The 18,353-nt window shown below is 38.3% G+C and overlaps 1 protein-coding gene across 1 annotated transcript in view; it reads right to left on the bottom strand.

Moving 5' to 3' along the window:
* The window catches only part of UBE2QL1 (ubiquitin conjugating enzyme E2 Q family like 1), a 117,646-nt gene extending 99,736 nt beyond the window's left edge, over positions 1-17,910 (bottom strand). The window contains exon 1 of the mRNA XM_044065401.1: positions 16,255-17,910. Within this exon, the coding sequence (XP_043921336.1) occupies positions 16,255-16,992 (738 nt within the window). The 5' untranslated portion in view covers positions 16,993-17,910. The remainder of the gene's footprint in view (positions 1-16,254) is intronic.
* Positions 17,911-18,353: the final 443 nt, after the last annotated feature.

Raw genomic sequence — 18,353 nt, 5'->3', positions numbered from 1 at the left:
TTACTGTGTGGGGGGATGTGGTTATTACTGAGAGATACTGGAAAGTCAAGGAAAGCAGCAGCAGCAGTCAACAAAGCAAAGGCCTGAAAATGGAAGACATGAAGCAAAACCATGAAAAATGACTTCCTCATGGTCTCAAAGAGGTTCTGTCACACCATCTGGGAACTCAAAAGGGGGAGGCAGGAAATTACCCAAAGTATATTTACAGCAATAGTAAAGCAACACTGATTCTGACTGGGGTTATTCTCATGAGGTGGAAGAAACATTTTGGAGAATGCATAAATTCAGTAGGTATATAAAGACAGTCCCAGAAGTAGATGGTGTTTTTAATCCATTTTTTATACGTATGGCCACTGTAGTGATTAAACCGTCCCACTGTGGCAAGGCCGTAGGAATAGTAGAGATCCAGATAGAAATGGTGTAGGTGCTAGGCATTGTTCGGGTGTCATGGTTAACATGCCTTTTTAAATGATTAGTACAAATCTGGCACAGAGCCTCCAGACTGGCAAACTGAAGTAGTATTCCCCATTAAAAAAGGAGGGGGCAAGATTGTGTGTTTCCGTTATACAGGGATCACCATGTTTCTCAGCTTCCCTGAGAAATTCTATGCCAGGAAGCTGGAAAGGAGACGTTATCCAATAGTTGATATTTTGATTCAAGAGAGCAGTGTGGATTATGTCTTCGTCAAGGATCAATGTATCAATTATTCTGTCCTTGCACACATAATGAAGAGGTCATGAGAGTTTGTCAGTTTTTTGAGGACCATTAGGAGGCATGTGACTATGTTTGTGGGAGATGTTACAGCATTATATGATGAAGCCAGGGCCATTGCTACATGTCATCTTGCCCCTGTAGTTAATAACAAAGAGTTATGTTAACATTCACTGCACTGAGGCTAATGCATACAAGGTGTAGGTTTATGTCCCCTAAAGATTTGTCTTCTCTCCCTTTCTGTTTGTGATTTTCATCTGCAGGATATCACAGTACAGCAAGAATAACAGAGCATTTAATGTGGGGACATGAAGACTGCACCTTTGTTGTTTGCAGATAACATTGTAGAATTGTGTGTGAAGGTCAGTTTTAATTTGTTTGCAAACAACACTGTTGAGAACAAGATGCAGAAAATACTGGCTGTAGTCACCATCTGAGGATCACCTCCCAGAGTTCAAAACATTCACAGTGAAAACTGTTGGTGATGGAACAGGCAGGAGGTAAACCATGAGATGTGTGTAGTACACAGATTAAACATTAATATTAGAACACAGCTCTATATAAGAAGATGGTATGCAGTGCCAATGTTCAATCATGTAAACTATAATTTGCATATAGACTAATGATTGTGAACAGTGCTGGTGACAGTGGTCATACTACGGCAATACTCCTTATAATATCAGACTGGATGGGTAGTGCAATTGCAAACCACAGACAACAGTCCTTGAATGACACAGCCATAGGCTTTGACTTGAAGGGGTGTTCCTACCATGAAGGGATTGCTGACAACTCCCAGCTACATTATCTTTTGGTAACTACCACACTGTGAGGCTACACACTCAGCCAGCTGCATTTCTCCCCAGTACTTTTCAGCCAAGGGGGCTATGACCACACATCATGAATCTTGATGTCTTATTAGCAGCAAATGTATGTGCAGTGCAGCTGAGCAGCTTACTGCTAAGTATAAAACAGCTGGGATGAAAACCAACACCTACATCTCAAAGGTCTTGCATGTTTCTCTCCTGGAAAAAGTGGAAAAGAGTGGATTGTTCTTTGCCGATGAAGTGGAACACCTACCTCAAGTGAAGGGTTTTATGTATTTCTAATTCTTGTTATTAAGAAAATTAGAGGGAATAAGGAAGCTGACCATTTAATGGATGCAGACGCAACAATGCTATGAGCCACTGTACTGCACTGTAGTGCTAAGGTGAGAAACAAGACACAAGCTGAAGTGCTCAGTTTTCCAATCATTCTATGTTTCCATTCTCATCTACAGATATTTGTTTTGGGTAGTCATTGAAAGGATAAGATCATGGATGTGAGGTCCTTCATAGGGTAGCTGGGCTGACTGACTGTCAATGAATGAAGAACATAGAAATCTGAGAAGATCTCAGGGTACCACCACCACTCCTCCAGGTTGAGATGGAAAGAAACAAAATAAAGAATATAAGGTGAGGGACCAGATGAGAAGGCAAGAAATGTGGAAAATGGATAAATATAGTTACAAGTATAGAAACCTTCTGGAATAACCTCATGCTGATCAGGAACGAATGCAGGAATGGTTAAGGAGAGGCATATTCAAACCAAGAGATAGATGTAAAACTTTAAAATATAAAAAATAAGAAGACAAAGAGGAAAAGTATAAAAGGAGATTAGTAAGGGATAAGTTATAGAAATAGAAACTGAGGTTATGGAGTACCTACGAAGTGAAGGATTCAGTGTAGAAAATGTAATTCAGAAAGCATCACAACAGGATAGAGCAATGGATATCCAAATTAAGGGGAAACCAGTGGCACAAAAAACAATTGGTCAGGTGCCATATGAAAATATTTTGGAGCCTTCCACAGAAAACCAGTATAAACATTCACTTGAAGCTAGACAGCAGGGAAAGGAACAGGAAACGGTGGAAACTCTGATGCAGTCAATGATGAGGAGTGACAGGCCAGTGAGTTCCCACATGACAGAGCAACAGATGGCACAGGATGAAATTGAAGAGAATGTGCCACAGAAAGATGCTATAGAACTTTATAGAATGCTCTCAGTTTAGAAGAAAATGAGCTAAGAGAAGAATTGCTTCATTTAATAGCTATAGATAGACATAATAAAATCAATGAAAGAAATAGACTACAGAAGGTCAATAAAACCCAAAAAAGTCAGAAGTTTGATAAAACAAATGAACACAGTAATTAGGACTGTCCATAGAGATCCTTGTGATATAATAGAAGTAAACAGGATATATTACTGTGCAGCTAAATTAATAACTTATAAAGTTCTACCACAAGAACACAGGGTAGTGAGAGTAAGGAAGGGGAGAAATCGAATACCATCATGGAAGTTTCGAATAGAGAAAACTATAAAGCAATTAGACAAGAAGTGTCACTGTTAAAAAGAATCTAGAAGAGGGAATAGAGCAACAAAAATACAAAGAAAGATAGATGTGATAAAAGCAATGTGCAGTATTAGAACAGACCAGGATCTATCATGCACTACCGCAAACAACAAACTAAAAATCTCAGCGCAGGTGGAACAACTTAGAAGATACGCAGATAAATAGCAAGGGAAAAGTACAAAATAAGCAATTTATTGATGACCCCAAAACGTTTTATAGAGAATTTGAAAATAAGATAAAAGGAATTGAAAGACCAAAAAAGGAGAAATAGATACATTTTGGAGAAGTATCTATGAAGATCCTGTGGAACATAACAAAGACACTAAATGGATAGAAAAAGTAAATTGGAAAACCCCAGGCCCAGATGCAGTACCTACCTTTTGGTTAAAAGTATTAACATCTTTGCACGAAGATTAAGCCATGAGTAGGAACTATTTCTATGCACACCCTGAGCAGACACCAACCTGACTAACAGGAAAACAATGCTTTTACTTAACAGTGAACCTGCAAGCTACCCTAAAAATTATAGACCAATAACTTGCCTTCCAACGATGTATAAACTATACATGGGAATTGATGCTGACAGAGTTTATAGTCATTTAGAAGAAAACTCAACTATGGCAGTAGAACAAAAGGGCAATAAAAGAAAGTCATATGGAACAAAGGATCATTTGTTGTTAAATAAAGTCATAGTGGAGAACTGTAAAAAGGGGAAGAATCTAAGTATGGCATGGATTGACTACAAAAAAGCATTTGATAGTATTGCACATTCACGGATAAAAAGAGTGCTTAAAAATGCGTAAGATACACCCTTCACTGATTGACTACATTTCAGTGACCATGAAACAGTGGCAAGCCACTTTGCAATTAAACCATGATAAAAGACAAATTATTATCCCAGGGATAAAAATTCAAAAGGGGATATTCCAGGATGACTCTCTGTCACTGCTGCTATTCTGCCTTGCCCTTAACCCATTACGCTTTCTACTTAACAGCTTAGGCTGTGGCTATAATTTGGCTCCTAGAAAACAACAAAGTGTAAAGACTTCTCATATTCACTTTGTTGATGATTTAAAACTGTATAGCTCATCAGATGAGGAACTGAAAGCACAACTGCAAGTTGTCAAAACTTTTTCAGATGATATAAGAATGTCATTTGGTCTTGATAAATGTGTAAAAACAACCTTTAAAGCAGGAAAACTGCAGCACCAGGAAAACACCAGTTTGGGACAAGAATGTGATATAAAAGAAATTTAGCAAGTGGGAGTGTATAAATATGAGGGAATTGATGAAGGATCAACAATAAAACATGAACAAATGTGAATAAAACTCAGTAAGGAATACCTTAGAAAACTTAAATTAATAATGAAACCAGCATTGACATCTAGGAACAAAATCCAAGCTATAAACCGATTTGCTCCTTCTGTCCTAACTTATAGTTTTCGAGTGACTGACTGGCCCCAAAACGTGTTGGACAGATTAGATAGGAAACAAGAAGGATGCTTCATGCTCACCAAATGATTTATAAAAATGAGTGCATACCTAGATTATATATCCCTGGTTACGAAGGAGGGATGGGCCTCCTTAAAAATGAGTACATGTATAGATCTACAGTTATGGGACTCCACACATCTGCTGACCTGGATAACCAAAGATACAAAACTGCATTCACAAATATGAAGGCACCCAGTACACCAAGACTGTTGCACCCTTCTTTATTCACAATCCACATGTTAAGCGCTTTCATCCAATTGCTGTTGGACTTCCTCAGAACAATGAACATTACTAACTCAACCTTTTATACCCCTCCCTGTAAATCAGTTAAACAATTAAAAGTAATTGGTAGGTTAAAATTCTCTTAAACACCAGTTAAAATTGCATAGTATTGTACCAACAACCAGGAAGTGACGTATCAATGGAGAGCTTATCAGGGGAATCAATCGGATTTCCCTTTAGAGGAAGGCCCGAGGTGGTCGGAGCGGCTGAGAAACAGGGGAGAAAACAACATGAGCAGAGGCAGTACAGAGCGGATGTACAACGAGCAAGGAGCCAAGTCGAAAAATTGGAGGAATCAGAGGTACCACCGGAATTAGTAGCATTAATTTCCATTTCAGGGGTGCAAGAGCAAGTAAGTGAAAACATTGATTCAATTGCCAATGTCGAGTTAAAAGCTTTCCCCTCATATGGAATTAGTCAAAAGAACTTTAACGTTTGGGAAGCAAGTAGTGAATTAGTGGAGAGTGGGCTTGGTTACAACCATTTTCCACTAGTGAAACAACAGATTTTGATGTATCCAGAGTTGCAAGAGACTGTAACAGCAGCATTTATAACAGGAGAAATGTGTTTATTGAAACAGCAGAAGAAATGGGTGAACCAATGCTTGAATTAAGTAGAGCAGGAGCCGATTAAAGTTCCCTTTCAAGTTTACTTCTTATTTGGGACATCCTTGATGGGTCTGATGTTACTGCATCGCTGTGTATGGGCCAAACTGAATATGGTAGATTTGAAAGGGACGTTGATTTGGTAGACAACAAGACGTACTACAACAGCGGTTTGAATACGCATAGAACTGAGGTGGAAAACAACATTGGGGAAGCTTGTGATAGCAACGAGCTGAGAAACTTCAGTCAGCATGCCATTAATAATTGTAAAAGGGGCCTCAAACATAATGATGCACTCTTAGAGAGTGATGTGAGTCTTTGTTTGTTTGGAGACGATGTCTACAGCCATGATACCACTGATTTGATTACCGGTAATGGACTTTTCATTTTAAATGATCCGGGCTATGGTGCTGATAGACCTCATGGTACCACTGACAATATTTATGATGACCAAGATGTTTGTACTGTTAGAAATAACAGTACCCATTTTGTTCCAATGATAAATAATGACATGGGAATTTGGGGCATGGATGGGCATGTTGAATTCAGGCAACATGCTGTTAATGGTGAAAGTAGTCTGGATAGCAATGATGTAATTTTTGACAGCAATTTGAGCTTATATCCAGTTCAAGATATAAATGTTAGTACTGAAGATATTGCTGATAGCAGGTCCACTATTCTGAATAGTTTTATTTATAAAACAAATATGAATTCATCTGGCGATAGTGAACAGATAGACATTAGTCTGTTTCTCAATGTCATGGCTGAAGCAGATAGTACATGTGATAATAATGGTCCAAACATTATAGTCAATTTGGCAGATGGCTATAAGGTTTATAATAATTCCAAGAATTCTATTAATACAACACATGCTGATTTATTAGCAAAGGGATTCACCTTTGTGCCAAGTAGGCGGGGTGATTTGGCGAATATCCTAATAGACTTAAAGTTGTTTACATGAAAAATTAACCTAAAAGCATGGCTTAATGGGGGTAAGGCATGAAGAGCCAGGCAAGGTGTTGAGGAAACCTAGCTATTTTAACCCCCCTTTGAATTGAACCACTGGAACATATGAGAAGGTTTGTGAAACGGATATAAGGGACAGTTATAGGCCATCTAAAACCATATAACAATCTGACACATGAGGAAAGTGATTTATTGTTGGGATTGGTCAGGGATACCAGTATCTGAATAATGAAACCGGATAAGGGTAGTGGTGTTGTGATTCCTGATAGTAATGATTATTCAGACAAGATGAACACGTTGTTATCTGAGGATACATACCGCGAAAGCAATCTCAATTAAATATATATAGCCTACAGAAAATTAGATCTGCTGATAGAAGATATGTTATATCAAGGGCAAATAAACGAAAAGGATTATCATTTTCTCAAAAATGACTACCCAGTTATACTGAACATTTTTGGTATCCCAAAAATCCACAAGGGCCTTGAATTTTTGCAATTCAGGCCCATTGTGGATGCTAAAAGAGCCAAGATGTGCTTTATTTGTAAATATTTGGACCATCATTTGCAAAAAGGATTGGGGGGCTTCTCTTATATAACAAAGGGTTCTTGGCAATTCTTAGAACATTTGAATGGAGTAATTATTACTGAGAACACATATTTAGTTACCATAGATATACATAACTTATTCTCAGTAATACCCCATGACATTGGGATAGAATGTCTGGGGAAGCAATTGGGGAGAAGCAACCTTTTTGATTAGGATGAAGTTAACGTCCTTACTACACTAATGGAGGTGGTACTAAACAACATTCTACCCTTTGAGGGACAATATTTCAAACAAGTGACTGGTGTAGCTATGGGGGCAGCTTGCGCCCCCATATATGCAAATTTAGTTATGTCCTACTGGGAGCAAGAACACATTTCCCCAGTGAATTTTGGGCATATATAAGGCATTACACCTGATTCTTGGATGATATTTTTATTGTGTGGGAAGGAGACGAAGAGACGTTGAAACACTTCTTGCAGTACATTAACCACACAGTTGATTTCTTTAAATTCACCCATGAATACAGTAGGGTCAATATTTCGTACCTGGGCATTAGCTTAACTATTGACAACAGGAGTAACATCTTGAAATCCAACATCTTCAAGAAGCCCACATTTTCCAATTCTTATTTAGAATTTGGTAGTTGGCACCCCTACCATCTGAAGAAATATATTGTCAAAGGACAATATGTAAGGGCTGCCAGAATTACATCAGCTGACCAAGATTTTTTTATTGGAACTTGAGTATATGACAAGCTTATTTATCAAAAGGGGTTGCCCCAAGGCTCTGTGTAAAATTTTGGCAGAGGAGGTCAGACACAAAAGAACTGAGGGTGTCTATAGGGCCATTTTGAATGGGAATGTGGACTATGATAATGGCAACGGTTTTAGCAGGCCACGCAACAACCAGGTAGATATAAAAAGCAAAATGGGGAATGATTTGTTGTTTATCACCATGTATAATCAAGATGTTGAGTGGGTAGTTCGCATCATTCTGAAAAACTGGAGGATATTAGTAGGTGATGGCTCCCTTGTAGATAAGATAGGGGGTCCTCCAGATGTTTTAAAGAATTTTTGGAAATGGGGGCTCATATCGACTCACAACAAAGCAGTAGAATGCCTGGTAATTTTAAATGTGGCAGATGTAATGCATGTGCATATATTTGTGAGACAGGTGGTACTGTATTCATTAATGGAAGAAAGTTCTACTTTCATGGTCATTTCAATTGTAACAGCAAAAATTTAATTTATATGGCTAAGTGTCAGCATTGTTCTGCCTTTTATGTTGGCAAGACCAGCAGGCAATTTAAGGACAGAATTAGAGAGCACAGTGCTGACATTAAAAATATGAAGTCAACGAATGCCTTAGCCAAACATGTAATGCAAAATCCAAACCACATGTTTCAATTTTTGGTATTATAACAGTTGGTGAAGGACAGGCAGGGCAGGGTGATTGACCTGGATTTAGATGTATGCGAACTAAGGTGGCAATTGAGATTGGATATCACCATTTTTCCTGGCATTAATGACAGTGACAGTATTGCAGCCATACTAAAAATTAAACACATTTTAGGTTAACATACACAACACTGGTGTGCGTAGCATTTATTTAATTTACTTGGATAAGTTGGCAACAATTTTTTGATACTGTTTAGTATTTTGTCAGAATGAGACAGTATTCTGAATTTTAACATGCATTTTATGTGTCTAACAAATAGGTGGGGTTGGTGCAATACTTTGCAATTTTAGCTGATGTTTAAAGGAATTTTAACCTACCAATTACTTTTAATTGTTTAATTGATTTACAGGGAGGGGTATAAAAAGGTTGAGTTAGTAATGTACATTATTCTGAGGAAGTCCAACAGCAATTGGATGAATGCGCTTAACCTGTGGATTGTGAATTGTGAATAAAGAAGTGTGCAACAGTCTTGGTGTCCTGGGTGCCTCACAAGACCCAAATGTAGTGAAAGTTTTGAAACATGAGGAGAATAAATCTAAGATGACTTCTCTGCTTAATCTAGCATAAGCATATTGGCATCAAGCAGGAATGGAAATCAAACCAGAAGGAGATAAAAATCAGGCAGCAACTGAATGTGCCAAAAAAATAAAAGAAAGAATATAAGGTGAAGGACCAGATGAGAAGGCAAGAAATGTGGAAAATGCATAAATATAGTTGCAAGTATAGAAAACTTCTGTAAGAACCTCATGTTGATCAGAAATGAACACAAGAATGGTTAAAGAGAGGCAGATTCAAACCAATAGATGAAAGGTTAATAATACTGGCAGCCCAAGGCAGTGGGCTCCATACACATTGGTTGAACATGTGGGAGAAACAGACAAATGTAGGTTTTGTAAAACTGATTTGGAAGCAGTCACACACCTCGTTGCTGGTTGTGACATACTAATGGCAGAAGGACCGTATACTGAAAGGCATAATAATGTGGCAAGACTATTGCACTGGGGATTGTGCAAACATTATGGTACTAAAGTGGCTGAAAAACACTGGAAACATGAGCCACAAAGTATCATAGAAAATAATGAAGTTTACATCACATGGGATCATCCATTACCAACATTTCAAAAGGTAGATATTAGAAAACCGGACATAGTGGTCCATGAAAAGAAGACAAAAGTAGCACTGATCATTGATATCACTACACCCAGTGAATACAGTGTCCTACGTACAGAGAGACACAGAGTCATAAAAAATTAGGAATCTTGATTGTCTTATTAGCACCAAATATATGTACAATGGCAGAAGAGCAATGCGTATTAGAGAGCAATGTGGAAGAAATATACCCAGATAGCCCCAATAGTAGTAGGAGCAATGGACCTTATAAAAAAAAATCTACAATCACATTTAGATATGTTACCAATATATGTAACTCCATACAAATTGCAGAAGGAGTCACTACTGGGCATACTGTGGGTGCTGCAAAGAGCACTTCTGGCTGACATCAAAGACTGAAACAATACTAATTTCATGAACTTTAATTGTACTTTGACTTTGGAATGGGGTATACTCCCTTCATGGTATTAGAAATCCAAAAGCTTTGGAGAAATTACGAAAAAAATTGAGAGGGTCCCAAAGGACAGACAGATGCAGCAAGAGATGGAGAGCAGTTAGGGGTCACCACAGCAGAACTCCGGTCCACTAATGTTTGGTAGTGGATTTTTACGTACCGAGTTACCAGCCCTGACGCACAGCCTTCAATGAAGGCACGCCCATTCACGCATGCCTCCACACAGAAGACGCTCTAGCTGAGAATTGAATGGGACAATGTCTTGCTGTGAGGCAACAACGCTACATATATATATACACATATATACACACATATATATATATATATATATATATATATATATATATATATATATAAATATATATTTGTGTGTGTGTGTATACACACATACTGTATCTATTTAAGTTTTATACACACACACACACACACACATATATATATATATATATATATATATATATAAATATATATATATCTACATGGATCTACTTCACAAACTCGAAGTTTTAAAACTTTGAACTGCAAATGGTTGAGACCATATGATCAAAGTTTTGAAACTTTGAAATTGTAATAAAAAAAAAAATAATAAAAACAAAAAATGTTTTACATTTTCACAGGGGGCAAGCCCCCCTGCACTTCCCACACTCCCTGCTAAATGGGTTCCTGTCAGAAGAACGAAGGCACATTATGTCGAATGCATCTTTGTCGAACTGTAAATGTCGAAAACGCAAAATGATGAAGCGACTTTTAAGCAAATTCTTTCCCTGGGAAAGAAGTCGCTTGGCTGCTTCTGTCACTTTGCTGTTTTCGGCACTGTAGTGCGATCTCGGAGTTGGTATATTTAAGTAGGGGTGTGGGGGGGGCACAGCCCTCACATGGGAGGTGAAGCCCCCCACTTAAAATAGTGTTTAGTGTGTTTTTTTTCGGGGGGGGGGACACTGAATTTTTTCCCTGCGAAAAAAATCGATGTTCTGGCTGTTCGCTCTTTTTTGTTTTCGTTCTTTTGTGGTCGATATAACAGCATTTGATCTTTTGATCATTCGCTGTTATAACATGGACCCTGCTAAATAAATATACCAACTCCAAGATTGCATTACAGTGAGGAAAATGATAAATTTCCTGTTCCATGCTTTATGGCGATCTCCATTCAAATCGTTAGAAGTTTCAAAACTTTAATCTTATGGTCTCAACTATTTGCAGCTCGAAGTTTTGAAACTTCAAGCTTGTGAAGGGAACCTATATATATATATATATATATATATATATATATATACACATATATATATATACACACATATATATATATATATATATATACACACACATGCACACACAGTACATACACAGATATATTTATACATGAGCCCAAGATGCTCAAATTCCACTACCTCACAGCCGGGGACACAAGTAGCTGTTAGCTGATACGAGCAGCTGCTTGCACTCAAACTCGAATATGACATCAGGCAAGCAGCAGCCACACAAACCACTCCTGTCCAAGAGAGGAAGTGAAAAGAAGTGCTCACGAACTAGGAAAGTGAGGAAGGGAAGTGGGAAGGGTGATGTTAGGTTTAAGGAAGGAGATGGTGAGTGTAGTGTGGATCAATTGGGAACTTTAGGGTTAGGGAGGGGGATGAGGATTTTAGGTTTAGGGAGCAACTGTTGACTTTACGATTAGGGAGGGGGAAGGGGATTTTAGTTTTAGGAACTGATCAGGACTTTAGGGTCAGGTAGCGGAAGGGGATTTTAGGTTTAGGAAGTGATCAGGAATTTAGGTTTTTGGGAGGGGAAAGGGGATTTTAGGTTTATAGAGAGATTGTGAACTTTAGGGATAGGCACTGGGTGGAAGTTTTTATGGTTAGGATCAGGGATCTGGTAGGACTAGAAAACATAAAGGAAGATAAATGAATAAGAGTTAGAACACTTGCCGAAACAAGCAAGTGGCAGTGTAGATGTGTGTCTTCACCAAATGTGTCTCAAGCACATATACATAATAGTGCACAAAAATGTGTACTCCTATAAATATGCACAAATATATATACTTATATGTTATATGTAAGTATAAGTAAATTCATTAACCCATATTACATATAGATATACACATATACATATATACTGTTAGTACAACACCGAATGGTTAAAGCCTTTTACTAAACCTTCTAGTAATGCAGGCAAAAGTTGCTGCATTACTTACAAGGTTTTATGATGCATAAGGCTAAGGAGCAGATATTTCTAATTTATTGATGAAGGAGGCATTATACCTTACAATACCATTAAAAACAAAACCTGGAGGATGTTATGCAGAAAACTGAAGAATAGCTGTGTCAAAAATCAAACTTTTTATTGATTTATGATAACTGAATGTGTTTATTTTTCAATGTTTTCTTTTTTGTTTTGTATATGCATTGCCAAGACGTGTTCATGCCCAAAGTTGCAATTCCTTACTATAAAAGCAGGATCAGAAATGATCAGGCTTCAATGTCAGACTGCTTTGGGTGTGGCTCCAGGATGAGTAAGAGGTTGGCTTTGTTCTGCTGCTCAGAGAAGCACAAAGGGATGGCTAACTAAATGCTAATGACAGACAGAGTAATGCGGGTCCTCCTGGTGGAGGTAGAGTACTCAGAAACAGGTGATGTGATAATGTTGAGGGGTTGCTAAGGTCTCCCTGCAAGTGTTTGAATCTGCCTCTTAAACTTTGTGGAGTTTTGTATGTGCCTCACATCAAAGTCCTAAATAAATACTTCTAATGACATATTCTGAACATTATTTACAGAATCCAGCAACAGTAAGAAAATGTTTAGGTCATATAAAAAGAATTTCACACTTAAAGAAAGAAAAGATAGAAAGAATACAACAAGAACAAAGATAATTTATCCAGCAGTTCTTAAAGAATCAATGAGTATTGCGGTTTTGTACTAATGGCTTCTGATGCACTAGAATAAAGCAAACTGAGTCTATGTGTGTCATAAAAAGGAAAAAAAGTCCAGACTGATTACTGGTTTAAAAATCATAAATTTGCAGGCTGACTTTCCACTGACAATCTCAGTTTTTACACTCATATACAAACAATAAAACTGCTTTGTGTGTAATAAATATCACATCATACAAATGTCTTACAGATATTTTTAATGCAACTATGCTTTTTATATCTCTACTGGTTGCATTTAGTCTGTGCTGCAAAGGTAAAGCTTTTGCTCTCTGTCCTTTGAAATGTTTTTGTTGCATTCTAATGTCTCTCTTCTGTTGTATTTAACTACTCAATACTGTCTTCTCTTCAGCTGCAGTTACTTGTGCATCTCTATATGCAGTTAAGCTACTCTCTTCTCTCCCTGCCTTCTTATTGTCCTCTTCATAGGCAGGTTCATAGGTAAATACTAGGCAATCACTTTGCAGACTATTACATGTCTAGCCAATAACCACATAGTAACCAAAGGTGAGAACCAAACCATGTACCTTGTGTCTGTGAGGTAAACACCTTAACCAATATGCAATTCCCCAACTCTCCTTTATGTTTTGACCTTTTCTTGCTTCGTATTCACCACTAGCCCTAGCACAGTGGCTTTCATATATTGGAATCCTTCTGTTATTTAGGTTGAGAATACAGTATGTTTTCTTGTGCATGTTTGGGAATTTTGCTGGCCTTACTTGTCTGTATCTTCCCTTAATATGCATATACACATATGTATTTACATAGTATTCAGTGGTTGCAAACATTATGCCTTTATCTGTTCTGTTACACATCCTTTGCAGTTCCCAGTCATTTCTCACATCTTGGATTCAGCACCACAGGACTTTCTAATTATTAATTATCCTTGTTTACATTTATACACTATAGAATAATTATAGCACTTTTTGGTTTTGCTCTTGGGCTTGATCTTGGACGAAATGGGTCTAGAATGTAAAACTTAACCTTCTCAGTTAACAAAATATTTTATTTCTTTTCTCACTATATAACCTACATCCCTCAGCCTTCAATTTGTGTCTTGCCTTCTGCCTGACATTCCAGAAAGATCTCCCTCTTCATTAGTTTTGTTGATAGGTTCATAGATTAGTACTAGGCTAACTACCCTTGTGGGCCATTTCAAGCCTAGCCAATTACCCCATGTGAGAATCAAATCCTGCACCTTGTGTCTGTAATGTAAACACCTTGATTTGTTGTATGCTCAGCAATGCAAGTACCAACATTATAGGAATACTGACATAATATATCAAGAAGATAAAAAAGTAACTTGACAACTAAACAGTAAGCTACATTAAGACTCTCTACTTGATATGATGACACCTCTAAGTAGTCAGAATTAATGCAAATAATACTTTGTGATGGAAAATCCAAACTTTGACAACAGACTCAGAAATTGTCAACAAGCTGTCTGTTTGTGAATTTCATTTGCAATGCTAATGAAGATACACAAACTCCATTCCTTTTGGAAAAAGAAATAGAGAAAATGCTTCTGACAATCTGATACATATTGCAGCATATGTATTTTTGCAGTACTATGCACTGTACTTCACATATGCCTTACAGTGCTTCATACAGTTTATGAAAGTGATCATTTTTAGTAAAATGCAATCATTGCTAAAGAAATTAATTTAATCTGGGCCATGGTACTAGGATAAATGGCCAGCCAAAGAATTTCTTGTTTAGCTAGTATTCTTTACACTTACATAGCTTACAGTTCTTATCCAATCAGGATTCTTTATACTTACTACAGAAATCTGTCCTGCAAGTAAAGAAATAGTGATTATATATGCTTGCATGTAATCAATCTCTATGCATAAATTGAAATGCATGTTTCAAACAGGACTTGGAAACTGGTATCTCAGAACAAGTGACCTGGATTTTACTGAAACTATTCTAAGAAATATGAAATAACCTTTAAATTAACCACATATAATTTGGAAACATACAGTACCCAGCAGAACTGCATGCCATCCAGGTTTTACTTTACACATAACTCACAGGAATGATATTGTGCTTTTCTATAGATCATTTATTTGGGACTGAAACATCAACCCAGTTCCATTTTAGGCATATATGCCTGTAACTGTGACATTCAAAATACCAATTCTGTATTTCCTAAATAAGTCACAGACAAAATGTTACAGGATTAGTCACACTGGAGTACCTGCCTTAGTTGCAAGGCAAACACCATTTTCTTCACTTACTCTTACCACATACAATTTGCCACAATACATATTTTAAACTGGAACTCTTTACTGTGATCCATTCCTATAATTAAAGAGAAAATTGCCTGATAATTTACCTGTGAAAACCCTTAACAAGTGAATGATGGTTCATGCACATTTATAACATGCTTATAACACTATTAAAATACTTTCCATAGATACACTGGTACTATTTTCAAGATACACTGGTACTATTTTCACAGATTTGGTTCACAAACATGTCCATTGCTCCCTTCTCAGCTTTAAGGCAAACAAATATATTACCATCTAAACTAACTAAAACAGAATCTCTTGATTCCGATTAAATCTCAGCACCTCACAATATCAACAAATGAGTAACACGACTGGCACAAAAACCCAATAAATAGGCTGCCCAAGTTCACAAACGTATGCACTTAATTAGTGTGGATTTAAGGTCCAGTACTCATACCTGCATACACACACACACGCAAAAAACTTTTCAACTGTCCCTGATTTCCACTGAAATGTTCGCTCTGCCCCACTTAATCCCTCTTAAAACTGGTTAGTTTTGGAGAAAAGTTAGTGAATTCTACTTAATGACAACAATTAGAGTAATAAACTTCTTTTGCTTTAGAAAATGCATATTAAATTCACATTCTCTTAATCTGTCAATGTATCAAAGTATCAAATTAATAGTAACAATATGTTAAAAGTGTCCATATGTGTCCCCGATTCCACTGAAATTTGTTGTCCCTTATTGTTTCACACACAGACACACACACACCTGACTGCTTCCCGTAACGCTTTTCTCAAAATATAAAATATACTTTCAAAATGTGCAGTGCAACTGTTCCTCACAACTTCAACTAGGGATATCACCTTGTTTTGAAGTTATTCGCTAAACAATCACATTAAGTAGTATTACCTTCCCTTCATTTTTGCTTAAATAAATTAAAAAGCAGATGTGTGACGAACCCTTTAAGCGTGAAACAGACTTTTATGAAACAAAACGAAGAACTGTTCTTCGATACAGGGTACAGTGAAAGGAATTAGTTCGCCTTCAGTGGTTGTTAACAAGATGTCGCCCTTACCTGTCCTTTTACCAAACTGGCGGCAAACTGCCTCATGACTGCTTCCACTGTGTATGCACTGGACCAGCCACGCGGCGTGAGAAGCTCCATGCATATGGCCCCTCCATCCAGCACATAGCCATTCTCTAGGCGGGGGCTCAGCACTCTTACAAAAGGCGGCGAAAATGGGAAATTGTCCGGGAAGGACAGGTTGAGCAGGATGAACTCTGTACTGGTTTCCTTCATGTCCTGCCAAAGTGCGGACTCCTTGTCTACTTGGTGTAACTTGACATTCCACTCGTATAGGTTGTCTTCCACCAGTTCCACCGTGATGAACTGATCCGTAAGCTTCTTAATGTCCTGCAACTCCTTCATCAGCCTTCTCGTCCTCACTTGACCGCAGTTCTGCCTGACGGGGATAAGTGAATGCTGCTGCGACACCGTGGACAGCTGCTGCACAGCGGTAGACGAGCTGCCTGTCTTATTGCCACCTTGCTGCCTTTCCTTACTTTCCTTGACGTTAGAATGTTTCTCCTTGTTGGATTGCTTGTCTTTTTGGGAATCGCCACTTTTCTTGTTCTTGTCGCCCTGGTGGATGATGTTTGTGTTGTCTGTGCCTGGGCTGTTATATTTATTGTTGCTCTTCTGATGCCCTCTGTTTCCCTTCAGCGACCCTTGATGATGATGATGATGCTTAGGATCATCCGTATCTCTTTCGTGCAGGCGTATCAACCCTATTTTCCGCAACAGAGTTGCCATATTTACTGTACTGTAGAAGCGGCACTTGTTGACTGGGGAAATCAAGAATGATCGCAAAAAACAGTAACAAAAAGAAGCAGTTGCTGCACCACCGATACTATGTCTAGCTGTCTCCGTACTGCTTCACCTCCGCCTTAACGGATCATGTATCCCTTTCATCAGGCTGCTGCACCACTCGGACTCGACCCGAGTCATAAATCAAAGCAGGAAGAAATAAGCAGAATTAAACGTCCCCTGACCTAAACCTGATCAAGCAGAGACCCCTACCCCAAGTGCTAGTTAGACGATTTGCTTTAATAAATCATCGATACCTGCATTAATGTATTAGTAATGCATTTCTTTCTGCTTCATCAGTTGTTGATCATTAGTTTTTACAATGCCGCTGTCGTTGGTCCTGATGATGGGGCTGGCATATACCTAAGTGCCGCTCACCCAGCAATTGCCACGATTTGGTTAATAATCGTGACTAATTCGCTTCTTCAGATTTTAAATTTAAATTAAAATAAAAATGTCCTATACCGTTTCAGTCAGTTGTTGTCACTATTTGAAATAAAAGTCTTAATAAGGCAGCATCTGTCTTCAGAGTGCGACAGATAAAAAATCACAAGACTAAGGAGACCAACAACTTCGTCCTTGGTTCCCGCAGTAGTGATACTGCAGGGGTAGATGCAGCGATGGTAAGCTGGAAAACAGCGCCAGCTTTAGCGAGCTGGCAGGCGACAGTCACAGCTTGCTTTACCGGAGACGTGTACAGAGATTTGAAGTCGAGCCCGCCTGAGAGTCTGTTATAACCTGACAAGCACTAGACAGATGCGTCCCACGTCAAACGCTGTACCTGCATTGTTTACTGGTCTCGGTCGGGAGAAGGTGCCCTTTGCCTGTCTGCAGGCTGCTTGCCGCAGTTATGATTGGCTCTTATAGTACAGCTTCGTACTAATTGAGTTTGGCTCCTCCTCCCGCACCCCGCGGGCTCTCAGCTGTTTGTTAGCCTGCCCTTTGCTGCTGCTGAGCCAGACATAGATAGAGACATATGTATTACATACACCATCACATTGCCTTGTCTGTCTTCTGTATCCCCTGTGTTTGTGTCTTGAAAATGTGCGAGACAGTGGCCTCACATACAACTAACCTAATCGTACAGCGAGATACCTAAACCTAACAAAATAAATTAAACTGATGATACCTCAGACAAATTAGTTTAAATAGATATACAAAGGAGGTGAAGAATAACCGTTGATAGTTATTACTCGTCCTTCTCGGCGATGCTGAAGTGAAAAATACATGTAAGGGTGTAACCAGGCATTGTCCTCATGCTTATCTGATTACACCGTTCTTGAATATATAATGTCTCTCAGAGGTCA

The sequence above is a fragment of the Protopterus annectens genome, chromosome 3.part0 (genome assembly GCF_019279795.1).
Source record: "Protopterus annectens isolate FY-2018-M chromosome 3.part0, PAN1.0, whole genome shotgun sequence".
Classification (NCBI taxonomy): domain Eukaryota; kingdom Metazoa; phylum Chordata; order Ceratodontiformes; family Protopteridae; genus Protopterus; species Protopterus annectens.
The sequence above is the reverse complement of the archived record's forward strand: the minus strand, read 5'-3'. Positions and strand labels throughout refer to the sequence as shown.